At 39.1% G+C, this 25714-nt stretch overlaps 1 protein-coding gene across 5 annotated transcripts in view; it reads right to left on the bottom strand.

The window, feature by feature from the left end:
• TRAPPC9 (trafficking protein particle complex subunit 9) overlaps window positions 1-25714 on the bottom strand; it is a 529308-nt gene that overhangs the window by 449099 nt on the left and 54495 nt on the right. For all 5 annotated transcript variants that reach the window (XM_059815895.1, XM_059815893.1, XM_059815896.1 and 2 more), the window contains 3 exons: window positions 19555-19700; window positions 11076-11161; window positions 1410-1536 (listed from right to left, as the gene is read on the bottom strand). In XM_059815895.1, the coding sequence (XP_059671878.1) occupies window positions 1410-1536; window positions 11076-11161; window positions 19555-19700 (359 nt within the window). The remainder of the gene's footprint in view (window positions 1-1409; window positions 1537-11075; window positions 11162-19554; window positions 19701-25714) is intronic.

Raw genomic sequence — 25714 nt, 5'->3', positions numbered from 1 at the left:
GTATGCCTTTGTATCTGTGACATGTAAAATAAAAAAAAATAAAAGAGTACGTGATTTCTATCAGGCATTGTGGAAAGTTCTATAGAAACCTTTACAAGATCAACATCACAAGTCATAGTATAAAGACCACCATTTTATACTACATCACCTAATGCACTGGTGCACGTAAGACTTGTAACCCTTCAACATATGTTAACAGTTCCCTATTTCCTCTAAATAATGTTTATAGGAAAGAGTCTCAACTGCATCCAGAAGCGAAGGAAAAAGAGAATCCTAAAGGAAAGGAATTGGGAACAAAAAAAGTATATATGCATACATACACAGACACCTGCCATAAGAGACCACAGCTTATCCTCTAGAAGTTCAGTTTAGTAGGAAAGTACCTCTACACCAATTCTTTACCAGGCAATATATATACAAGCTATATCTGAAGGAGAAATTGATACACTGACACACAAACAGCTGCCACATACAGAAATCAACTCTTCTACTTGGAATACATTTTTAGTATGTGAAACTAAAAGCAGACAAGTACAGCACAAATGTTCTGAATGCTTTGATGCTATTCTGTATTTACTGAAATAGTTTCGGGGGTGGGGGCGGTGAATAAAATCAAGAATCATTTTATGAGCAGACAGAAAAGCACTTCAGAAAAACTCAGTGAGAACAGAGTTTCTTCAATTTCAAAGCCATCTTCTTTTGGTGCTCAGCTTTATTAAAATGGCTCTTTTCCTGTAACTCTGTATTCCAGGAACACATACCTAGAATTGTGTGTTGGTATGATGATTCAGTCCTACTACCTGTTGAATCTATCATCTTCACATATACCTCCTTTTCTAGGAGACTGATCTGCTTGTCTTCTACAGAAGCTCTTTAATTCTCTTTACTTACTACGAACACAATTCTATTTAGGCTTATTAATGAAATGATATCTTGACTGCAACAGACTACACACATTGGCTAAATTGTTTCTATGCAAGCAATCTGCAAAAATTTCTGTAATCTTACATGAACACGATTAATTAAGAAAAATGAACGGCAAGATTATCTTCTGCGTTCTCATGAAAAAGTTCAAGTAATCCTCCTCAGCTTGCAAATGAAAGCTTTAATAAAGGGAAGTCTGAGTTCATTATCCTTTTCCTCTCATACATGAGATATTGTAAGTATGTGTTCACTAGTGCTGTTGCAACCAAGTGATTTATCAGGCTACGTTTTTAATGAAGTCTAGTACAGAAAACAAGTTTCTTTTTTTGTTTTGTTTTTTTCTTTTACGTACTGAGGAGAATTCAGAGTGGCAAATATATGAAAGACATCAATTTAAAATGTGTCATACAAACTTATGTAATCCACAGAGATGTAAAAGACATGGTGGTTTTGCTAGGAAGAGAATGACTAAAGACATCCCTTACCATTGACAGTGATCTGTCCAGTAGTTTGAGGAACACCAACAAGAGTAACCGGATAGAGACCAGATTCTGCAGGTAGAGAAAGAGCTGCAGGAAGAGATTCGAATTCTACTCCTGTTGTCAAGAGACCCTGAAAAAGTCATATTACATAGATGAGTCCATTTATGATATACACTTACATTTTTATGGTATATACTTACATTATAATCCCTTGCATTACGTCACCCACACTTCTACGATTTATTCCAATTTGCTCATAGCAGTTATTTTGGCTTTTAGGTTTCAGTGACTGAAGCATGCATCTAGAATTATGGCAAGATTTGTATTCAACAGTGAAACATGTTTCAGGATCTGAGGTGGGAACGATGTATGAAAAGCTAATAAAAATCTATACCCAAGCACAGTAAAAAGAGTGACATAATCTGCATGGTGTTGGTTTGTACCTACATTTAATTGTACCTGTGACCTTACTTAAATATTTGTTATATTTTGGACACTGGAAATCAAACATCAGTAGCGGTTCTTGCTTAGCTTTAATTAAAGTTCCTGGCCAGAAAGTATTTATCTATGGGGAGAAAAAATATTTAGTATTTACAGATAATAGAGCCAGCTTTACTATCCAACCTAAACATCTCAATGCATTGGAATAAGGCATTCATTTTGCTAAATCGGTCCTCGAACAAGCCTAGATGCCTGCAGTTAGACTGTATGACTTACTCCCCTAGTGTATGTCAGAGAAATCTCTTAGCATCCTAAACTTAAAACATGGGACAAAATAAGAAACTAAGAAAAAAAATATTTAACTAACTTCTAAACACATCATTACTGCCTTTAGTAGACTGGGTTTTTTTTTAAGCTCGGTTAATGAATTAAAGATACCTGAACACAGAATGTACTGTTACAAGTAAGAAACGTAATGTTGTAAAGCACGTAAGTCTAAGTTACCAGCTGCTTTTCTATACACATAGGCCCTTATTTTTATTTTTTAATATAGATGCCATCCAAATATCTCCATCAATTAATGCAGTAACTACAACTGGGTTAAATCTCAACTCCATGAGGATGCTTCACAGGAACTCAAAACTCTATGAAAGAGGTAATACTATTTTTGTTAGAGACAGATGAAAAAACTTATGGCTTGAACCACAGAAAACCAAAAAGACTGAAGACTGAACAAGGAGTTTAAGAAGCAGCAACGTTATCTGCACAGTGCCAGAATACCAGCACTGCCTTCCTTTGAAAACATGTATGATTGCCTAGTTCTGAATTCACTTGGGTTTTGAATGGGGCACCTCTAATGCGTCTGTCAGCTGTAAAAGGCAGACCAGCCCTCCTATGTTCCTAACTCTCAATTAGAAATTAGGAAAATTGATACTCTTATAACAAGTAGTTAAAGAAATGCAAATGGCACCACTGGAATTAGCCAAGCAATGACTGAAACTTGACCTGTCATGTGCATTAAGTTTTAATGGCCTGATTTGCATTGGGATTAATCACCAGCAAGTCTTCTTCAAGCAATTCCTAGATATTAACCAAAATCAACCCACCAGCAATGAAGAACTGAACTAAATTAAAAGCCATTATCAGAATTTCTTCCCTCCTCAGAAGGCAGTGTACCTTCCGGAAAAAATCAACAAATAAGTATCTTTTATGTACATGCTACATAACAACTAAATAAGTGCTTTGCACCTAAGATTTTTAACAGCAAAGCCCTAACCACACCAGAAACTTAAAAAAAGCAAACTGAACAGGTTTGTCAGGTTCCTGATTTCTCTTCTGCTGAAGATCAGAAATAATCAAGATTATAATACACCCAAAAGCTAAAAAATCCTTTGTTCTAGCAATTACTTCTTTGTCGACTTGACACTGTTGAGGCAACACCTAATTCAATCAAAGCTATTCTTGCTTTGTGGAAAGGTGCGTTAGAGAACTCTATCCTTCTCTAATTTTGCACAAAATTCAATATTCTATCATTTCACTTGAGTTATAAGAAAATACCACGTCAAACTCTGATTCCTACTGAATTTTAGTTTTTCCCGTTTCACATGGAGACTTCAGCTGTCAGAAACAATCCACAAAGTAAGTAAAAACTAATTCTGCCTTCCTATATATTCACCACCCAGTGTATCAGAGCACTGATGCTTTTTGATTCCCACTGCATAAACACAAGGTTGGTCACTACTTTTCAAATAGGTACGTTTATGTACCTGGGAGCTTAAACAGGCCTTGTTTGCATTCTTGGTGAAATACTCCTTGTCGTATTTCAGAATAAGGAGACCGAAAAGATTATTGCAATAACCAACCAATACAAGCCAATTTTAGATATGATGCAACATTATTGTTTGCATGTGACTGAGCATGAATCCTTCCAGTGGGATTCACCCCACAGAAATGGGGTGAACATTCACATACTGACTTAGCCTCAGTCTTCATAATCATTCTGCTTTTGCTTTGACTGAAGCGTGTATTAGAACATAAACAAAAGGTGACCCCATACACACTCCGAAACTCACTTTTAAAACAGGTACAGAAGGCTTTGTGAGATTATTTCAGTCCCGAAAGCACTGAACTATCACTTGGCCAAATATTCAAATATATCTTAATTATTTGGGACTCACAACTAAATACTTTCATCCAAGGACTTAAGTCCTAAAAAAATCAATGACAAAAAAACCCCTCCAATGTCTTGTTTAGTATCAGCTATAGCAAATGTAAGTAAACAGAACTGACAGGGACCCCTAAATATTATCTAACCACCTCCCTACTCTGAAGCAGAGCCAACTCCACCTTAACCATGCCCAGCATGTTTATCTAGGGAGTTTTGGAATTTCCCTCAGTGGTAGTCTCTAAAAGGGGATTAGGTAACTTAATGCAGTGGTTAAACTGGAAAGCCTTTCCAGTTCAAACTTTCTCCTAATACTACACTGAACTTACCTTGTAACAATTAATCCACATCATTATTTTTCCATTCCTGGCTAACTCCCCAAATTAGCCAGTGTATCAAATGCCTATATAAACATACGCAAAAAACTAAGAAATGACACCACCATTGCAAACCCATAGTCAGGTCACTTTTCTGAAATACGGGAAGCTCTTCATCAAGACACGGTCCTAATCAGCCCAGTTTTCCTTGGGGCAACGGGGAGAGGGAAGCAATGAGTAAATACAGCTTTCTCCCATGTTCTTACTCTTCTACTTCACATTTTTAATCAAACTGGATGTCAGGACATAGATTTATACATTCATTTCACTTCTAGCAGTCTTGTGCTCTTCTTTACGTGAATTAGTCCCCCATCCCAGAATTAGACATCCTCCACTATCAAGCTGGATTGAGAGGGGTGCATGGGAAGGCAGTGCCCTGAAAGCCTTTTAGGGTCCTGTAAAGGAAAAAATAACCTCACAGGGGGCCATAAACCAGCACAGCCCTGAGAAATGCATCTAAAGTAGCCATGCGTGCACATATACAGGCTGCCATACGACCCCAAAATTGCCAGTCAAAACCTCACCACCCAGAGACAGTTTTGATCTATGACACCAATGAGCTCCCTCACTGCAGGGAATTGAGGCCTGGAATGGACCAGAGACAAATAACCCTGAAGAAACTAAAGATCAGAAAAATGTGGGAAAAAAATAGGTAAAGTAACTGAGAAAAATTAAATAAATCAATGGTAATATTTTTAAAGGCTAATGGTCAAGGCTCAGGAAAAGCAATGATCACAACCCAGCTGTCAGAGAAAGCATCTTCCTTGCCAAAGGATTTAAACTGAGTATGTTAACAGCAGACAAAATCCAGACAAAAATCAAGATAAATAGAGACAGTAATAGACAAAAAGGCACGTGAATGCATCTGGAGTACAATCACCCAAAATATGCATGTGCTTATGGACAAGAAGGAAGAGTTACTAGTAAGAGAAATTGCTAGTATTAAAATGATTTAGTAACAGTAGAGATGAAAAAAAAAATGTTATGTACAGTGCACACTATTCCTTAACCCCTGAAATTATATCTAAATGACACCCTTGGATCATTCTGATCACAAACACAGCATGTTGATCACAGGTAACTGCTAAAGCAAAGTAAGTCCTCAGCACAATGTATTTTTCTTATAATGCATTAAGAATGCATTCGCCATCTATTCAACAAAAACCATGAAAATTAAGAGTTTTCCTAGAGAACAAATGCAATGGAAATGCCAAAACACCTGCACTAAGAACATACTATGCCTGGACTAGAAATAAAAAAGCCTCAAGTGTATTCTCACATGAAGGAGAATACAGCATTCATTTCTCTCATTAAGAGAGTTTTACTATTCAGTAAAACTTCAAGTTTTTAAAAGTAAAGAAATTAAGAAAGCATAAAAACTAATCGAAATGGGAAAAAACCCAATATAAACCTCAACTAGGCTTCAGAGTTCCAGACATAAACTGAAATCAAGATACTTACCCTTAAAACTTAACCCACACAAATAAGTTTTAAAAGTCAACGACATATCTAGAATGTCTGAAAGACATTTTCAATATTGCTGTTTGCTGGATAGCAGAGTTTGCCCAACATTGCCCTCTGGTGCCTAAAACGTTTTTAGATTAACAGTGAGAACCAAATTAAGGCTGAAGTACTGTCATATCCTTTACCTAAACATATCAGACACACCAAAAAAAGGGAAGTAAGTGTTAGATTCCTTTTTCCCCACAGTCTTATACCTTATTTGAGGTAATAATATTTTAGTAATCATTGCTCTTTCTGACCTTACAGGAGAAGTTTACCCATATACAAGGTTTCCTCCAGGGAACGAATGACACAAAAAAAATCCAATTTTACATTTCCTTGTATTCTTATAAAACAATTTAAATTGTCTTACAGTTAATATATGCATTCTATTATCACAGCACATCTTTCAATCACTTCAAACCTCGATTTACTTTTAGAGAAATAAAACAACTTGTATGTAAATGGTAGCATTTGGGATGCTGTTAAAACAACATGAATATGCAACTGCTTTTTTTAGGCTTTACTTACCAATCCTGAAATGCAATAATTCTTTTTTTCAAAGTAACATTGCCATCAAACTTAGTTTTCATGCTGAACATCCTTTATACAATGTTGTCAAATACTTTACACAAAGACTGCCAAATATTTATTTAAAAGGAAATTTTCCCTACTATTTCTAATAAGATTATTTTAGGCAGACCTAGAAAACACCAAACACAACCATTTCTATCCTTCTCCCCCCTCACCTTTTTTGTGTACATTCTTGACCATATAGCTTCAATTAAATGTAGTATATCTGTAAGTAAATTTTCTCTCAAGATGGCAGAAACAGTACAAAGATGTGAACTCACTGAAGAGCAGTTCATGGAAACAATTTAAAAGATCATAAACTAAGTTATGGGACTGATTATACATAAAGGTTTATCAAAATTTTAGATGGTATTTTTAAACATCAACATAGAGCTCTTGGCTAACATTACAGTTTTTAAGTTTACCAAAAAAAGGTAACAGCCATCATTAATCAAAATACCACACTCAACAAATAAATACATGCTCCAAACAGAAGGAGAAATATACAACAAAGACTTTCTTTTTGAATAATGAGCTTTTAATACTGTAAACTACATTACCCCCCTGTTTTGAGGTAGTATTTTTTAGTTTCTCAATATTATTCAATATAGTTTACACTGCTCTGTATATATTGTAGCCTTCTTAGAACCACGGCTATATTTTCTACAGTAAGTGCAGAAAAAATGCTTTCACTCAATAAATAACATTCCCTCAAAATTTCTCAGGGTGTTGGTTTTTTTTTTTTGAGTGGGGGGTGTTTGCCTTTAATATGAAACTTGAGAAACAAAGAGTTAAAATCTCAGAGGTCTTAACACATTTTGCAGTGCATCTTCACCTACATTTTAACAGTAGATCTCACTAGACTGTACCACGATTTACTGCTTCAAACATTTGTCCCAAGATACAAAATAAATTCATCAGAGAATCCCCAGAATTTTGGGGGTTTTCTGAAGGTGTGAAAGCGGAAGGTCATTTTTTCCTGGACAGAAAAAAGGCTTAGTAACTGCAAAAGAGATAGAAGCTATCATTCACATACCTGAACAAGTCTATACAGAAATCAATATTCCTGGGGGAAAAAAAGTGAAGTGGTACATACAATTATTTACAGCTGAACGTCACATCTCCTGTTAACTTGGGCTCCACCACCAGGATAGTAAAACTATCTAACCCATTGCAGTCAAAGCCAGCTAGGCTCATTTTTGTCCCTCTCTCACTTCGTTGATTTAAGGTATCTGCAAAGTTTTATTAAAGCACATCGTCTGATCACCCCTATGATCTCTCCTACTTCGCTTTACTAACTAAAATACACAGTTGTTAGACCTATGTTAGACCTCCATATTCCATGATTAAACATTTTCATTTGTCATTTTACAAACACCTTTCAATGGATCAGCCTTCTAACTATGGACAAAACAAAAACATGAAATAGAAGCAGACAGAAAAGTAATACAGAAATGGGACACACATGAAGAATAGGTATCTAAATAGAGTCCCAATCATGAATATGCATGACAGGGAATAAACAACAAGGACAACAAAGATGGGCAAAGAGCTTTGAGAACAATAAAATAAAACAACAACAAAAAAAATCAACTTTCCAGACAGTACAGGGCTTATCATCTGAGCAACACTGATCAAAGTCTTGTCTCCACAGGCTCATGTCAAGTCTGAAAATTCAATATTTTTACTTAAGCATACCTCAATTAAACTACGTGTACTTAGCATGACTACTTCAAATAACGAAAAAAGCTAGAGACACGTTTCAATGAGGAATCATTCTCCTTAACAGCATGTGCTCAGTACTAAGTTGTTTACCATCACAACTTTCAGCCATAACAAACAGGAAGACACATTAGGAAAAGTATCGTGATAGAAGTTTGGATCAATGCTTCCAGCATTCATCTAACATGAAACGAGTAAGCCAACAGAACAACAAATCATAAACTGAAAGATGAGGGAAAGGGAAAATTAGAAAAAAGGAGTAAGATCATAGATTTCAGGACAGTTACACGTTGATGAATAGTGAACCACGAAAAGGGTAAAGAACAAAGGAAATCAAGCAATGAAGACCTCAAAGAAGAGCTGCCAGTCATTGGAAACCAGCTCGAACGAGAAGTCGTACTGCAAAGATAAGTTGCTGAGTCAGACAGAAGAAAAAAGTTGTGGGACAAACAAGCTGAAACTGCCACTAAATGACAGAAAAGGATACGCTTGCTATGAAAATGATTCTATGAGGCTAAATAATATGAAATAATGTGATACATGATGAGAAATCAGCCAACAAGGGGGCATGGGGACTGCAGGCATGAGTACACGTTAATAATAAAACATTTTAAAATATGAAACAATGCTTTGAATTATTAAAATAAAAACAAAAGAGTTTATTCTTGCGATAAAGTAATAACTTTTCCCACATTCTAGAAAGCTCACAGATGAGACTGGAAAATCAGACCAATCGAGGCTGGAAGGAAATGCTAGAGGTCCTCTTGCCCAGCCCACTACTCAAAACCGGGCCAACTTTGATGGTAGTTTAGGTTTTTCACTGTCCTATACACTCAAGTTTTGAAGATTTCTACAGATGGAGATCCTACGTTCTCTCTGGGCAACCAGTTCCAGTGTATGACCAACCTCATGATTGGAACAAAGGGAAATTTTTATTAGGGAAGTTTTCCATTGCTGCAGCATGTTCACTGACTCTCACCCTTACGCTGGGCGCCTCTGGGAAGAGTCTAGCTTCATTTTTACTGCACCTTCCCATTTTGGGATTGAGGAAAGCAATAGGAATTAACGCCGGCATTCTTCTCTTCTACAAACGGAACAGATGAAGCCCTTTGAACCTGTCTTCATCTGTCATATCCTCCAACCTGCCAATCATCGTGGTAATACTGCTGGACTGATACCAGTATGTCAATATTTCTATTGTATGGGGAGCTCAAAACTGGCCTTAATTCTGAAGACATTGTCTCTCAAATGCCAAATTGAGGGGAATAATTACTTTTCCTCAACTTGCTGGCTACAGTCTTGATACCAGAGACAAATCAAACAAAATCAACTAATTTCTACCGATGAGATGACATTAGCGCACAGCAGAATTTCTCAAAGCACTCTATTTATGGAGCACTGACTAAAGAATTACGTTAATCACTTCAATTATTTGTATCTAGTTTGCATGCCTGCTTTCCTCTTATGCTTACCAATGAAATTGAAATTCAGTATTAATTCAAAGATAGAACTTTATCACACTAACAGTAAAAAGAAGTATTCACGCTACTACAATTAATTTGCTCAGGGGATGGATGGAGTACACATCTATGCAAATAACTGTATTCTGAGTTCTTAAGTGTATGTAAGCACTCATAAGAAATTTCCTCATTAAGAAATTAACCGAACACAGTTTTTTTAATATATAATTACAGCATTACTTACACAATACAAACTAGACTATAAATCAAAATGTTCTTAAATAAATTAATTCCTATATAGAGTCATTTCTGATGCGCAGCTTTACAATTACTTTTTCTATTCATTCCTAACAATTTGGAATACTTCTGTGAGGGTTAGAGAAAATGCTGCTGAAGAAACCAGTGTGTTAGCTTCCAAGAATGAATTTTATTATGCTATAAGCACAATCTTTGGGCATGTTCGTTTTCCATGGAAAAACACTTTATTATATGTGGCATACTATCAGTAATTTAGGTCAAATTGTTTGACTAGCCACTGCGGTAGACCTATCGATAAAAAAAACAAACAAAAATCCTGAGCAAATAAATATACACTGATTCACTTAGCCTAGAAGAACAATGGGCTCTAAAAGACAGAATTTATTTTTAAAGCAATATTAAAGGTAAAAATATTAAACACAAAGGACAACACTGGATTAGGACTGAGTGGAGATTAAGTTGGTTTGGTAGTTAGAGGACTTTTAACCTTTAAATAGATAACTATTAAAAAAAAATCCTGTTAGTTGGCACAAAGAGAGGAAAAAACCCAATTTACTTTATTTCAGGATACACTGCAAGCAGTTGACTGAAGTAGTAGAGGGCTTGGGCTTGATCCTTCTAACCTTACATGCTTCTCTGGTATTTCAGCCTTTTTATCCTCCCTTCTGATCATTTTACCTTATGGTGTTTTCAAATAACATGTGTTATTGGAACAGCAGATGCATGAAATGAAGCTTCTAATAAAAACAAAGCTTCTCGGAACTATTATAATTCCTCAGGTTTTTAAAAATGTGGTCAAAATGGGAATTTGAAAAGCTAGGATGAATGCAGATTTTTAAATTACAGTAGAAAGTATACACTAATTATTAGGTTTCAGGCCATAATTATTACTTGACAACAAGTATATGTAAATTATGTAGCATGAGTTCTAGTCCATGCAGAAAGGTACAGAATTGATTTACGGGTCAGTAACAGTGGCAGAGATTTTCATTTCAATACCTCATCACCAACAAGTATGAGAAAATTGACAGTACTGCACTGTTAAACTGAGGTTATACTGGGTTAAATGATTTTTTTAAACTATTTGATTTATAGAAAACCATACCTGAAAGTCCAGATGAGATTTTTTTCAGAAGAATAATAGAAAGGGGAGATTCAGAAAGATACATACCATGTTTTCTACTCGGAGCTCAAAAGGCATAGGGTTGTACACCATCAACTGAACTTCACATACATCTCCCTGGACCCACTGGAAGTCTACATGAAATGATTATAGAATTAATGCAGGAATTACCTAATCATAGTGTTATAAAAAAGTAGCATCAACTGAGCTGTCAGATTGCTATATTATCTTTATGTTCTAAATTAACATCTCTGTATAATCTTCACAGCACATGTCCTATTCAAGAGCGTTGTGGGACCCAAGCTATAAATCCCAGGCAAAGCGATGGGTTAAAGGACCGGAAGCATTCATTAATACAGTAATAATGCTCCAGAGACCCAGTGCGCCAACATTACATCGGCAAAATTAACTCAGGCATCAATTCAACACAGTACTTAAACACATCCTTAACGTTAAACACTTAAAGGCTTACATACTTGGAGTTAGGTACAGAGTACACATTGCCTTGGATATTTAACACTCAGATAAGAAGCAATCAGATAAGGAATGAACACAACAGGAAGAAGGAAATTAAAAATAATGGAAACAAGTCTTCATATAGACACAGCTGATGACAGGGAGTAAATAAAAGATCATTCTAAATTAAGAAAGAAACGACTGCTCACCAGCAATGTGCCACCTCAGTTTCCTCCTACTAACTTTCTCAGGGAAACAGTAAGTAGTTTGGGAGATACTGTGGGAGGCGAAGATGACACTAGGATCTATAGATACAGGGGTTTTTTGAGGTTCACAAAAAAGAGACTTAAGCAATAACACAAATAATTAAGTAACTTGTGAAAATACACTTAGGAGAGACCTTGAACAAAAATAGGTAAGGTAATAAGAAGTACTTTCGGTTTATACCTCACTACAAGAGACAGAGGTTCAACTTTAAAGACATTTCGACCTGCCAAGTTTAAAATTTTGGGGTTTTTTTAATTTAAGAGGTGAGACATTTATGGAAGCGAGGTCAGCAAGTTCTGAGGAACTGTTCAATGCGGAAAGATTATTTTACATCAGTACTTCATGAACTTTTCAGCCCACAAGATCCTGTCTACCTTCCAAATTTCTCACCGTTAACCACATGCACCTGACATTTAGAGTTAAAACTGAATCTGACAAGATTCTCCACACAAGCTGAGGACCTGCAGTCCAAATAAACAAAAGGCAGTTTTTGTTCAATAAATCATGACCATAAGCTAATCTATAACATACATAGATTAACTTTGACTAGTTTACTCAATAATTTTAACATAAATTACTAATGCTTTTTTAGTAGGGTATTAGAAATTGTCTGTGGCAGGTGCACCCGCCCTGACAAGAGACCGGGCGCATGAGGGTCGCTGTGTCCTGACTTTTCCCACCTTTACCTTCACACCTTTACGGTGACGAGTGCCGACCGTCACCTGTACACCTCGGTTGAGGGGCGGGAAAGACAGGGCCCTTCGGTCGACAGACAAGGCCCTCAGCCAATGAAACGCCTCGGTCGAGAGAAGCTTCTAGACCACTGACCATACGTGACCACAGCTCAGATTCGACCAGGGTATAAATGGAGCCCCGCCGGAGGGCAAAGGGAGTCAGTCCTCCTTGGAGCAGGGGTCTGCGGCTGGGGACTCTCCCCGTGGGTCGGGACGCTGCCCAGGGAACCTCCTCGAGGTCGAGAGCCCTCGTCTTACGGGTGAGGGACGGGGCACCTTCTGAATCCTCATTTCCAAAGCCGGCTGTGCGGTACCAGTTCCTCGTATGTCACCTCAGCCTGTGGTTTGCTGATGTTCTTGGAGCATTGAACGATTTTGATAAGCCTCATTTCTAGTTAGTCTTCTGCTGAACAATTTTGGTTTAAATAAAGTTTATTTCTGAGTTTATCACCTGTCTGGTTTGATTTTGTGAGCCTCCATGACATTTAAATTGGCGTGCCTCTGCACTATCAGTGTCCAGTAAAAAACCAAGTTTATTAATATTAAGACTGTAACTCACAATTGAAACCATCTGTACTCTAATTGTACACTCACAATCATTCACTACCTGATTACATTTTGCAAGCAATATTAGAGAGCTCAAGGGAGATGTACTTAATGCAAATGTTTAACTCCAATTAATGCTAGCAGAAATTAAAAACATACATTCAGAGATATTAATAAGTTATATTACTATGAAACCCAAAAAGCAAAACTGTTGATTAAAACAAAACACTCAAAAGCACAGTCGTAGGAGATGTTGTCTAAATTTCTTTTTGTTTAACTGCTTATTAGTGTCCATGATGTCTTCTGCATTCTGCAGTTCCCAAAAGATTCAGATGCTCCTCTGAAGAGGTATTGTACAGAGCTTCAAAGGTATTTAAGCACTGAAGCCCTGTTACGGTTAACTGTATCAACGTAGGCACTTCTAGTAGCCGAAGTAGGTACTTCAGTCCGTGTAAATTATAGCAATTTTGACATTATAAGAGCTACTACAAGACTGGAATGTCTTTTCTGAAAATGCTTCCAATGCAACCACATAAAAAGTGATTCTGAAAGTCCGTGACCAGAAGAACGTGTTGGAAACTCTTGATTTCATCTAAGTATTACTCTAAACAAATGCAAACCATTGATCTATCTGATGCTTTAATCTGTCTTTCCTTCCAAAAAGAAAGGATTCTAGGCTTATTTCTTAATTTTCACAGCTATGATCCCTCCCTCAGTGTAGAATACTCCCTGAACTACCTCCTTATAACAGTACTGAAACCGCGGGAAGCCGACGTCGGCACCGCAAGCGGCAGCACAACGTGCTGAAAGGAGTGCGAGGCTTGCGAAGCCCCGCGGGGTGTCTGAGGGGGTTTCCCAGCCCACCACACCCTTGAGCTGCGTGTGGGGAGTGACCGCCCGGCACGGCGGCAGGTCCCACCAGAGGAGAGGAGTGGGTAAGAGCTTGGCGGTGCCGGCTGTCCACGCAGTCAGGTGAAAGCGGGGGAAGCCACATATAACCGGCCCCTGGGGAGCGGGACCCACCAGGAGCACCGCGAACAGGGCGTGCAAACAGGGAGCGGCGACTGAGGGCAGCAGCATCAGCAGTTTGCACGGGAAAGGCTGAACAGTCTGCTGCTCCTTGCTCTGCTTACCCGCAGGCTTAGGCTGCTGTCCCGACAGCCACCCCAGCCAGCTGGTGGCTGTGCAAGCCTACCCAGCAGCTTGAGGTCTCCAGGGAATTAGAAGGGCTTATTAGGCAGCGCTTTGAGGTTCTCAGAAGCATGGTGGTCAAGACCAGGCAAGAGCCTTGGCTATTAATTTTGTTTGGGAAAGGAAAGATCTTCACCATTTATTGTAGTATGTAAAAAAAGGAGTAGCAAGAGAGACCCTGTTAGTTCTCCCCTGAAGTGATAGTGGTCTTTCACTAATCATCCCTTTAAAAGAAAAGCGTACCTGCTTCGCGACCATGGCGTTTCTAAAAGGATAGTATTTCTTCACAAGCATCAGCAACTCTTTACAAACCGTGGGAAGCCAATGCTGGCAGCAGCAGCAGGAGCAGCAGTTGCTGCGTGCTGAGAGGAGTGCGAGGCTTGCGAGGCTCTCGCTGGGTGTCTGAGGGGGTTTCTCGGCCGCCAGCACCTTTGGGCTGTGTGTGGAGAGGGACCAGGTGACAGGTCTCACTAGAGGAGAGCGGCGGGCGAGAGCTGGGTGGTGTTGGCCGTGCCTGTGGCCAGGTCAAAGCGCGGGAAGCTGCATATAACTGGAATCGTCTGCCTTTCCAGGCTAGCCTGGGATGAGCAGAGGCAGCCACCCAGACAGAGGTTGCCATCAGAGCAGCCGTGTCCCAGAGGAGGGCTGCACAGGCTGCACCCCTGCCTCCGGGGTGGAGGAGGGTGGAAGCTCCGCCTGTGCAAGGTGTGCTCTGGGGGTGCACTCAGGCAGCGGGTGGAGGAGCTGCAGGAGGAAGTTAGTAGGTTATGCTGCATTAGGGAGGACGAACAAGAAGTAGGGTATTATTTGAGACTTTGCAAGAAGTACTGGGGCCCCGTGGCACTGACCTCCAGAGACTACCGGAGAAAGGGCTTCAACAGCGAACTGACAGCACCTTGGAGAAGGAGGTGCCAAGGTCTCTGAAGACCCGTAGGACAGGCTATCACTTCACTCCCCTTCCTTTTATGTACCAACCAGCAACAGATATGAAGCAAGACTCACAGGGAGAAGCACACCAACAGCACATAGTAAAAGCTGCAAAAGGACACAGCTAGTGCTAGTAGTGGGTGACACTCTGCAGAAAGGCACCAAGGCACCTATCTGCCAACCTGGTGTACAGTCAAGGGAGGTCTGCTGCTTACCAGGAGCCAAGATCTGGGATGTCAGAGGGAGAGGACTGCCACAGATAGTTAAAAGCAGTCCCCTACTGTCACCTACTTCTTTTCTATGTGGGCATTAATGACATGGTAAAGCAAAACCTGGGCAGTGTCAAGCAGGACTTCAGAGACCTGGGGGCACAACTGAAAGGGACAGGTGCCCAAGTGACCTTCTCTCTCTCGCAAGTCAGAGATAGGGGCGCAGGCAGAAGTCGACTCATCATGCAGATCAATACATGGCTTCATGGCTGGTGTCGTCACTAGGGCTTTGGTTTCTACAATCATGGGAAGTCCTTCAACAAATACAGCCTATTGGGGAGAGATAGGATACACCTAGCTAGAAGAGGCAGGAGAATATTCACTAGCAGATCGGCTGACTTGCCAATCTTGCTTTAAACTGACGAACTTTGTGGGGTAGCGTGCAAAGCTGTGACAAGCACAAAGGTCCTGCACGTGCGATGACATAAGCAGAGCCCAGTACAGGCAGGGATCTCTGTGTGGCTGGGGAGCAGGCGTGCTGAAAGGGACCTGGGGGTCCTGGTGGACAGACAACCAGCTGAACAGGAGTCAGCAGTGCACCACTGCAGCAGGGAAGGCAAATGGGATGCTGGGCTGCATCTGCAGGGGCATTGCTAGCAGAGACAGAAATGTGATCATCCCACTCTACTCAGCCCTTGACAGTTTGCACCCGGAGTACTGTGTCCAGTTCTGCTCCCACAGTTCAAGGAAGACATGGACAGACTGGAGAGGATCCAAAGGAGGGCCACGAAGATGATCAAGGGGCTGGAGAGACTGCCCCAAGAGGAAAGACTAAAGGAGTTAGGTCTCTTCTCTGCCTGGAGAAGAGAAGGCTTGTGGGGGGGGATCTCCTCACAGTAATCTGGTACTTAAAGGGTGGCTACAAAGATGACAGAGGCTCTTTCCTCACAAGGAGCCACATGGAGAAGACAAGGGCAATGGGTACAAGTTGCACTGGGAGAGGCTTCATCGCAATATAAGAAAAACATTTTTGTTACAGTGAGAACAATCATTCACTGGAACAACCTGCCCAGAGACATGGTGGAGTCCACATCATTGGAGCTTTTCAAGATGCAACTGGACAGGGTGCTAGATGATCTTACCTAGGCTCCCTGTGCTATGAAATGTTGAACTAAATGATCTTTCAAGGTCCCATCCAACCTGGGTTGTTCTATGATTTATCTGCAGGGGGTGGGGGCAGAAAATATATATATATATATATAGTCTTCTCATTTTCACAGGAAAACATGACTAGTCTCTACCACCACCAGAAAGACACTCCCACTTCTAGAGACCTCAGTAGCTGCCTCTGGTTTCCCTTCCAGAAGGTCTAGCTATCCCCTGTAAAATGACGCCAGGACAATGCTACCGAATTGCTTCCTTCAGGGAAAAGCTTTTGAAAGGAAAGGTAAAATCAGATTATATGGTCCTAGGTGAAGAGCTATAAATACATCATCTAATATAGGTATGACATTAGTTGCCAGATTTTCTAATGGAACTATGGAATACATTCTTGCTGCTTCAGACTATTAGCACTGTAAAACAAAGAAAACCACTTTATGTCAAAAATCAGTAGGGTTTATTTCTTATGACTAGCGTACTATTAAAGCAATTTAACCAGAATTTAATTATCCTATTTATTGTTTCCTATCAGAAAAGCTTATCAAGCTGAAAGCTGAAAATATTTCCTCAAGACTTTCTAAAGGGTTTTGTTTCCCTTTGTTTGTCAGCAGTACTTGATTTCCTTTGCTGTAACAATAATTTAAGCAAAATATGGCTTACATATTTCCATGTAAGAAAAACACAGTTCATTTGTTATTGTTGTTGTTTTAATTAAAGTTAAATACATGTCATTAAAATATTCTCATTAGTTTCAAAGTTTATTAAATTTCTCAGCTTCTTTCAAGGGAAGTATCTGATTTTATTTTGCACATTCTTTTGTTTGCGAACCTTTGAATGAAACATTAGAGGCTTTTAAAAGTGAATGCACTGTGTATATACTTCAAAAGACAAATGCTTTACAGGATCACAAGCAGTTCAGACATCTCCCTAGGCTAAATAAAAACCTAAAAGGAGAAACTGCCCTGTATAATATAAAACTCCTGTGGTACACACAGCACATAAACAAATCCTAACTTGAACTGTTTCAAAAAATGCAGGTTCCTTTTGTATCCACTGGGGTACAAGAATACTGCATAATACAACTGTCTGACAAGATTCACAATAAGGTTTTATTTAAATGTAAAAAACCATGACAAGGTATATCTAAGAGACTAAATGTTGAAAATTTAATTGTGATCAATTTTTAAACAAATTGAGTTACATTACATTAAAAGTGTACATCTTTAAAATTTCTTGCCCTTCTTTAAAATTTCTTGCCCTTCTTTAAAATTTCTTGCCCTTCTTTAAAATTTCTTGCCCTTCATCTTTTGAAATCAAAGTAGTACTGCAGCAAAGTAGCACTAAGCCATGTCCATCCAAACTGCCAGATAATAATCCATACCTCTGCATACCTCCCAATTCCTCATGTTTCCACTATGTCTTGAAAATACACATCATCATAAAACAAATTAGAAAATGTGCATGTTCGTCTCACGGTGAGGGATATCAATCATAATCAGGGGTCCACAGCCCAGGAGGATTAAGCGCAACATCTAACCTAGAAGATCGTGTAGAAAAAGCCTGCGGCCCCACATGTTAGAATGAAAAAACCACACAGATTCTCCGAGTACTGGCTCTGCAGGCCAGGCACAATGCAGACAAACAAGCCAAGGGGTTGCTACACTGCTGGGGAAAACTAATTTTAAAACTAGATGAGAGAGGACTGTCGGAAGGGTAAAAAAGGAGAGAGACAAAAAAGGAGTCCCAGAGAGCAATGCAATACACTACCACTAACAAGAGAAACGGAGAATATGGGAAGCGGAAAGCATTCCACATCTCTCATATGCATTTCTGCTTGAAAGTGGCGGGGAGCAGGGGACAGAAAATGAAGTTTGGGTGCTGAGGAGCACACAAGCTTTCCTACTCAAAAGTTCCTGCCCTGACTCATTTCTGAACTACCTATTTGAGGAATTAGTTGGAGCCACTACTGACAATGACCTGCTAAATGTTTAGTATTTTATAATTCAGAGCATGATACAGAAAAACCTTGATGACATTTCAAAGTACTGGTTTTTTACTTTTTCTTTTTTTTGGTGATTACACAGTACTAAAAACAGTAACATAAGGAGCCAAGTTAAGATAAACACCATTTTGCAAATTTCTGTATTCAAGTTTACACAATCAGTTCTATTCCATAGTCACACAAGTCCTTTTTGTGCTGACGCTAGTGCTTATGTTAAAAATTATCATGCCTGTGATATGCACAAAAGCAACAAAAAGGACTACGGACATTTGTAACTTAATCCAGGATTTTAAACAAGCCTTGTAATCTATTTCCAATGGCACAATTACTGCACTGAAGAGCTTTATAAGAAATGAAATAATCCTCTAGCAGAAAAATGACTAGTATTCCAAACATTAAGGCTTTTTTGATCTTTGCTGAACTGTCTTTAAGAAAAACTGACCAATCAGACAGTTAATCTTTCTGTGTTTAAGTTAAATCATAATAGTATATCAACTAGATGCATTTTTTTCTCCTCAAAGAGATAAACTGAAAACCAGTTTTAAAATCCCAATAGTCTAACACTGGGATTCTGTGGGTGATGAACTACCACCATCCAGTTTCCTAAGGATTTGCATCTTTTGTGCAAGAAACTGCAGCTCATTCATCCTAATTTCTTTGTGTCCATGATGATATCCTTACCAGAAAAGGGGAAACCCCAACAGCGCGTCTAGCTCAGGGCACCACACATGATAACTGGCTAAGCTGGCTGCTGCCAAACAGAAGTGTCAGAACTGAGTTTTCCCTGATTTCTCTTTTGTTTGAGAAGGAAATAAAACTAGTTTATCTCCTCTGAAAATCAATTTTATCATCTATGAGACTTTATTCCTCTTTTGAATTTGAAACTGTCCCACAGAGAACAAAGTTTTGCTCCTTCAGAACTTCAGGCTAAAAAGCTGATTATTTCAAATACAAGTGTTGTTCAGGTTTGCTTTCCTTAACCAAGAAAGATTTTCTAATTTAACAAAACAGAAAATACTCCAAAATATTCTTACCTATTTTCTTATTTCGTTCTTCCCCACGACTGTGTGCAATAATTGGAGAATATATGAAGGGGCTTTTGGCTGACACATTCTGACCAAGCAGACTTTTCATTTTGTGAGGTCGGAGACTGGTCGGGAGGTTCAAGAGCTTCACAGATCTGTTGAGTAAAAATGATTTTATAGATGGTTGTGTTAAAAATGAACTGATAAAAATGAAATGACACTCTGAGTACGTACTGATTAAAATACCTGAAATGGAAAATATGAAGTAAACAACTACAGTACAAAAGAAAGTAATACCAACTCAAGAAAACTAAAGACAAAGTTTCAGAAAGCTCTCAGAAAACAATTACCAAAGGAAAAACATCTTCCATAGAAACCAACAAAACCAAAACTAGCCAGATCGATGACTTGAAATCCAGCTATTATTTTCCAAATTAAGTGCAGACTGAACAACAGATGCACAACAAGTCCAGCGCAGAAAGCAACCAAGTATTTAACTTAAGCCCAAACTAGAAGCCAGACAAAATGTCATTGGACAATGTAATACAAATAAAGAACTTCTCCAAGGTGAATAAAACAGATTTTAAAACAGTTAAAATGCACAGAGTTGCTTCTGGAAGGAAGAAGACATCCCAGAAATTCAAGTGCGTTTGTTGAACGACCAGAAAGCAATTCCAAGTAGACAGAAAACAAATGATTTATTAGACTATATCCCTGTTAGACCCAAATCCCTACAATAGCATGCAGGGAAATCACTGGCCTTCCAATGCTGATGGGAAATTAAAGAACAAACACTGGGCATAAGAACAAGCACTGAATTAGTGTGTATTCAGTAAAAGTAGCAGCATTATAAAAGCCTGCAAGAATCCTAGTTACTTAGAGTCAGGAAGGAGGGAGGAAAGGAAAAACAAAAGGTGAATAAAGGCACCATTCAGTATCATATTTTGCTACAGTCTGTTAAGCTTTTGTGCTTTTAATTAAGAACATCACCAAGAGACAAGAATCTCCCCTTTACAATCACTCATCGATTAAATCTCCAACTTTTTAAAAATTTGGTTTTCAAGTTAAAAAAAAAAATCATGTAGAATAAAACTACCATTTTTGCCAATTGCTAGAGGCATCCCACCACACTGAGGGAGACAAGCAAGAATGAAATAAAATGCTTACAAAACTTTCCAGCAGTAAACCTCTCTTAAAAGATACTTCAAGACACAGTAGGCATGTACCAAGACATGAACAACAGAGCCTAGCTAAAAACCTAGGAGACTTCTAAAACCAATTAAGAGGCCAAGTGCAAGAATGCTAGAAAACCCCCAAAGATTAACTCCCTTCTCCCCCCCACATCCACCTCCCACAGTGAAACTTCTCTCACTGTAATTCTTCGATAATGCTATAATAAACCAAGGTTATAAATGGTTATAAATGTTACAGTAATGATTAGGTTGTCATGTTTTATGAAGTTCTTCAAATACTATAATAAGAGCACTGGAGCACTAAGAAAGAAACCTGCCTTCCTCAGCTGTAAAGGTCATAGAAACAACTTAAAATCAAGTGTCTTCACTCTGAAAAGCAGATAAATATTCTTTCACATGTTAAAAGAGTTGTGCATCATTTATAGGATATAACTGAAGTAATTCACTTGCCAAAGTTACAGAATTATACTTAATTTCAAAACAATAAACTGTTACTGAGAACATGACAATAATTTAAGTCCTCAGCACATTTAGGAACTCAGCACAATAAAGAACAGTTGTATCAATATCACACTAATAAAAAGTACATATATACAAGAAAACCAAGATAATGTGCTACTGTTGAAAAATAATGCAGCTGTAAGAGTAACACTACACAGACATGTTATCTCTGTGATATAAAACACCTGATAAGAAGTTACTAGACAACACAAAGTATTTTGGAACAAGAAATAAATCACATCCACATATTATCTGTTGGTGATACTTAGTGTCAACATCGCAATCAAATGCAAAACAACAGACAAGGAGCCTAAGGAATAAAGAGAAACTATGACAGATTCCTGAATATTTCATATTTTAAAACCTCTTCTGATAGAATTTTCTTACAAATTAGAATGCAACTTAAAGCAAAACATGTGAATGATACTTGTTTGAAGAAACAAACATTAAATTTGATAAAGTGCTAATAAAAAGGAATTTTATTTTAGGGAGAGAGAGAAGTGCTTTGGCTCATCCATCATTGTTATATAAATACTGGTGGACAACCTCTTTTATCTTAATGCGTAACAGTGGAATGTTCTTCAACCACATATGAGGCTGCTATTCCCTTACAGGTCATACGTGGAACATGGCATATTTTTTGATTCCTTTGTGTGAAAAGCTTCAGTAATGCCCATTTTCTAGCCCCTGGCCCAGCCTGACTGAATTCAAATAAGTGACAATTAGGAATTACAAAATAATTTCACTACCTACCCAGAAGATCAAATCCTTGTATTTGGAAAAAGTCGTGTTAATTAAAAACAACCTTGCTAAGAGGGGAAATGAAAATAATTATAAAAACCACACTCTGCTAAGTAAACAGAGGGAAGGATAAAAATGGCACCAGGTAAATTTAAAGTAGTAAGAAAAGTATATAAGGACAACTAAAAGACATCAGTGGTAAAAAGTAAGAATTTTTTTTCTTCTTTTAAGTATATTAGTAAGAAAATGAGTTTTAACACAGATAAGTTATGAAAATGGGAATAGTGCATCTATTAGAAAGACAATAAAGTCTTCTATTTTTTATTTGAGAAAACACTAGATGATGATTCCACAGTATGCTATAATGGAATACTTTGGAATCCAACATGCTTTTAATTTATGAAGCTTCATCAAAAGAAATAAAAATTAATCAAGGAGCTTTCCAGATTGCACTACAGTATTTGAAATGTCAAAAAAAAATTTCCCAAAATTCCAAAGGCTAAAAGAAAATACATAATAATATGATAATATTTAAAGCATGTCAATAATAGACCAAGCATCTGGCTAAAAGACATATAGACACAAAAAAAGACTATAAAGAATACCACACTTAAATAAAGGGCAGCTAGGCATTAAATACTAATTAACATGAGTAATGGAATATAGAGATTTTTGTCAAGCCAATTCTCTTCTATTGCTTTATAGGGATGGGGGAGAAAAAGATAACAGTGCATCTATGTTCCAATTTCACTGTGGCATTTCAATGTTTGACAGTATTTTGATTAAGAAATCTGCATCCAAAATAAGCACCCCACATTAAATGGATTAAAAACTAGTAGACCACAAAATGCCACCAGTAAATAGAAGCCATCATCATCAGTAAATCTATGTTTCTAGAGGGCTCTAGCATGGACTGAATCATAAGCTTAGGTTATTCAACACTGATCAAAACCACATTTCCACGCACTTATAATTTATGTCTCAAAATTTAGCATGATTCAGCTCAATGTGCTCTGCAGTCCTGCAGCACGGCTATTTTCCAACTAGCTGGACAGCTCTACAGGTCTGCTGTGTAGAGGTAACTGGAGGCTTTATATTTAGATGCAACTAATACTTTGTTGGATTACGGATTTTTATCACTGTGGCCTTTATAGATCTTTCAAAAGACAAGAAGGAGGGCGGAAGGAGAGGAGCACAAACAGCAATTCTGAACTGTTAAACAATGTTGATGCTGGGTTCCTCACCCCATGGCAAAACAGCAGCAACTATTTTTAACGCTCCAAGCGCAGCTGCGTCAGTGCAAGCTGATAGTGTAAATGAAGCACCTGGATGGTGAGCAGTTTCTTAAAGCTAGGCCTAGGAATAACAAGTGAATATAATGCGCTTGTCCCCGTCTCGCAGCGTACAAAATATTTTAAGTGAGGCAGAGCCTTTCCCATTGAAGTCTTGGTAATCTGTTGCCAAAGTTTTGACTGGCCTCCATATGCACGACTCCTGTAAAAAAGGATTCAATCAGCATTTCCCGTATCTTCCAGACTTGAATTTTCTTCAATATTCAGTACGGAGAAGAACAAGAAGAAAGCGCTATGGAATACATCCAGTACAATCCACCTCCTCCATGGTTTAAAAGTTAAGCAAAAAAGCAAAAACCTGAGACTAATTCAGGATTTAGCACTTCACAGCTAAACACAATGCTGCTTTTTTTAGCACGAGTTAAGGGTTAGACTCGTAACGGAACTTTAGCATCATGGCTGTCAAATATCTGCAGAAACAAGACAGACAGATACCATATAGATTAAGGAAGGTAGTTTTGGTTTTATGCTGTGTAATATTAAGACTATTCTTCAAACAGAGATCTGCAAGAGGCACTAAGTGGCTGACAGCACTCTTGCTCTCAAAACAAAGTACTGTGCCTTAAAAACATTTTCATGGAAGCTGTTGCTCTAACTTCTCTCTACAATCACATAACTCAAGTACTAGAAAGGACTACACAAGTTTGCTTAGTTAGCACCCTTTTTAATACGATTTAATTTTTCTTCCTAAAAAAAAGCTAGGTTAAAATTTGCACAGTTTGTTGTCTAAAAACTTTCAGGAGAAGAAATACAGGCCTCCTTCATGTATTTAGCTGGGAACCTGCCTTCAGAATGTGCTTACCAGGGAACTCATCTAACACACAGACCTGAACTTGTCATTGGACATCTGTCATGGTTTAGTCCCAGCCGGACTAATCACCACACAGCCGCTCACTCACTCCCCTTCCTCAGCTGGACAGGAGAGAGAAAATATGAGGAAAAGGCTCGTAGGTCGAGATAAGGACATAGGGAGATCACTCACCAACTACCATCATGGGCAAAATAGACTTGACTTGGGGAAATTAGTTTAATTTATTACCAATCAAAATCAGAGTAGGATAATGAGAAGTAAAACCAAATCTTAAAAAAACAACACCTTCCCCCCACCCCTCCCTTCTTCCCAGGCTCAACTTCACTCCCGATTTTCTACGCAGGGGGACGGGGAATGGGGGTTGCGGTCAGTTCATCACACGTTGTTTCTGCCGCTCCTTCCTCCTCACCCTCTTCCCCTGCTCCAGCGCGGGGTCCCTCCCATGGGAGACAGTTCACGAATTTCTCCAACGAGGGTCCATCCCACGGGCTGCAGTTCTTCACGAACTGCTCCAGCATGGGTCCCTTCCATGGGGTGCAGTCTTTCAGGAACAGACTGCTCCAGCGTGGGTCCCCTGCGGGGTCACAGGTCCTGCCAGGAGCCTGCTCCAGCGTGGGCTTCCCACGGGGTCACAGCCTCCTTCAGGCATCCACCTGCTCTGGCGTGGGGTCCTCCATGGGCTTCAAGTGGATATCTGCTCCACTGTGGACCTCCATGGGCTGCAGGGCACAGCCTGCCTCACCATGGTCTTCACCAGGGGCTGCAGGGGAATCTCTGCTCCGGCGCCTGGAGCACCTCCTCCCCTCCTTCTGCACTGACCTGGGTGTCTGCAGAGTTGGTTCTCTCACATATTCTCACTCCTCTCTTCTCCAGCTGCCGTTTCCCAGTTTTTCCCCCCCTTCTTAAATCTGTTATCACAGAGGCGCTGCCACTGTTGCTGATGGACTCAGCCTTGGCCAGCAGCAGGTCCGTCTTGGAGCCGGCTGGAATTGGCTCTATCAGACATAGGGGAAGTTTCTAGCAGCTTCTCACAGAAGCCACCCCTGTAACCCCCCCACTGCTAAAACGCTGCCACACAAACCCAATACAACATCTTTAAGGCCAATGGAAAATGAGTCAATACAGTCCACATACATCAGTAATTCAACTCATCCTAAAGCAGATACCTAAATTAGGTTAGAAAAACCTGGAAATGACTACATATGTGTCTTGACTGCAAATATGACCTAGGATAGTCAAATACGATTAGTTTAGCTCCATACATAGATTTTTTGTGTAACTAAATCAACCCCAAGGTCAGCTGATAATAAGTCAACTAACTTTCCCACTGTAATATGTGGCTTTGCTTGTAACAGTTAAGGTTTTGGGATCGTATGCCCACATTGCATGTTTTCCAGCCAAGAAGTCGATAACCCGCTGCAACTCTGAAGTATGCACTGCCCCACTGAACAGGCAACACAAAGCAGATAATCTGCAGAGTCACCCCAGGTGCCTCGTCAGCGCTAACTGAATCCGCTGAGGGGACAATGCTGGAAGACCTCAGGGAAGACGCATTTTTCCCCCATGAGTAC

This window comes from Gavia stellata, chromosome 3 (assembly GCF_030936135.1).
Source record: "Gavia stellata isolate bGavSte3 chromosome 3, bGavSte3.hap2, whole genome shotgun sequence".
In the NCBI taxonomy this organism is placed as follows: Eukaryota; Metazoa; Chordata; class Aves; order Gaviiformes; family Gaviidae; genus Gavia; species Gavia stellata.
The sequence above is the reverse complement of the archived record's forward strand: the minus strand, read 5'-3'. Positions and strand labels throughout refer to the sequence as shown.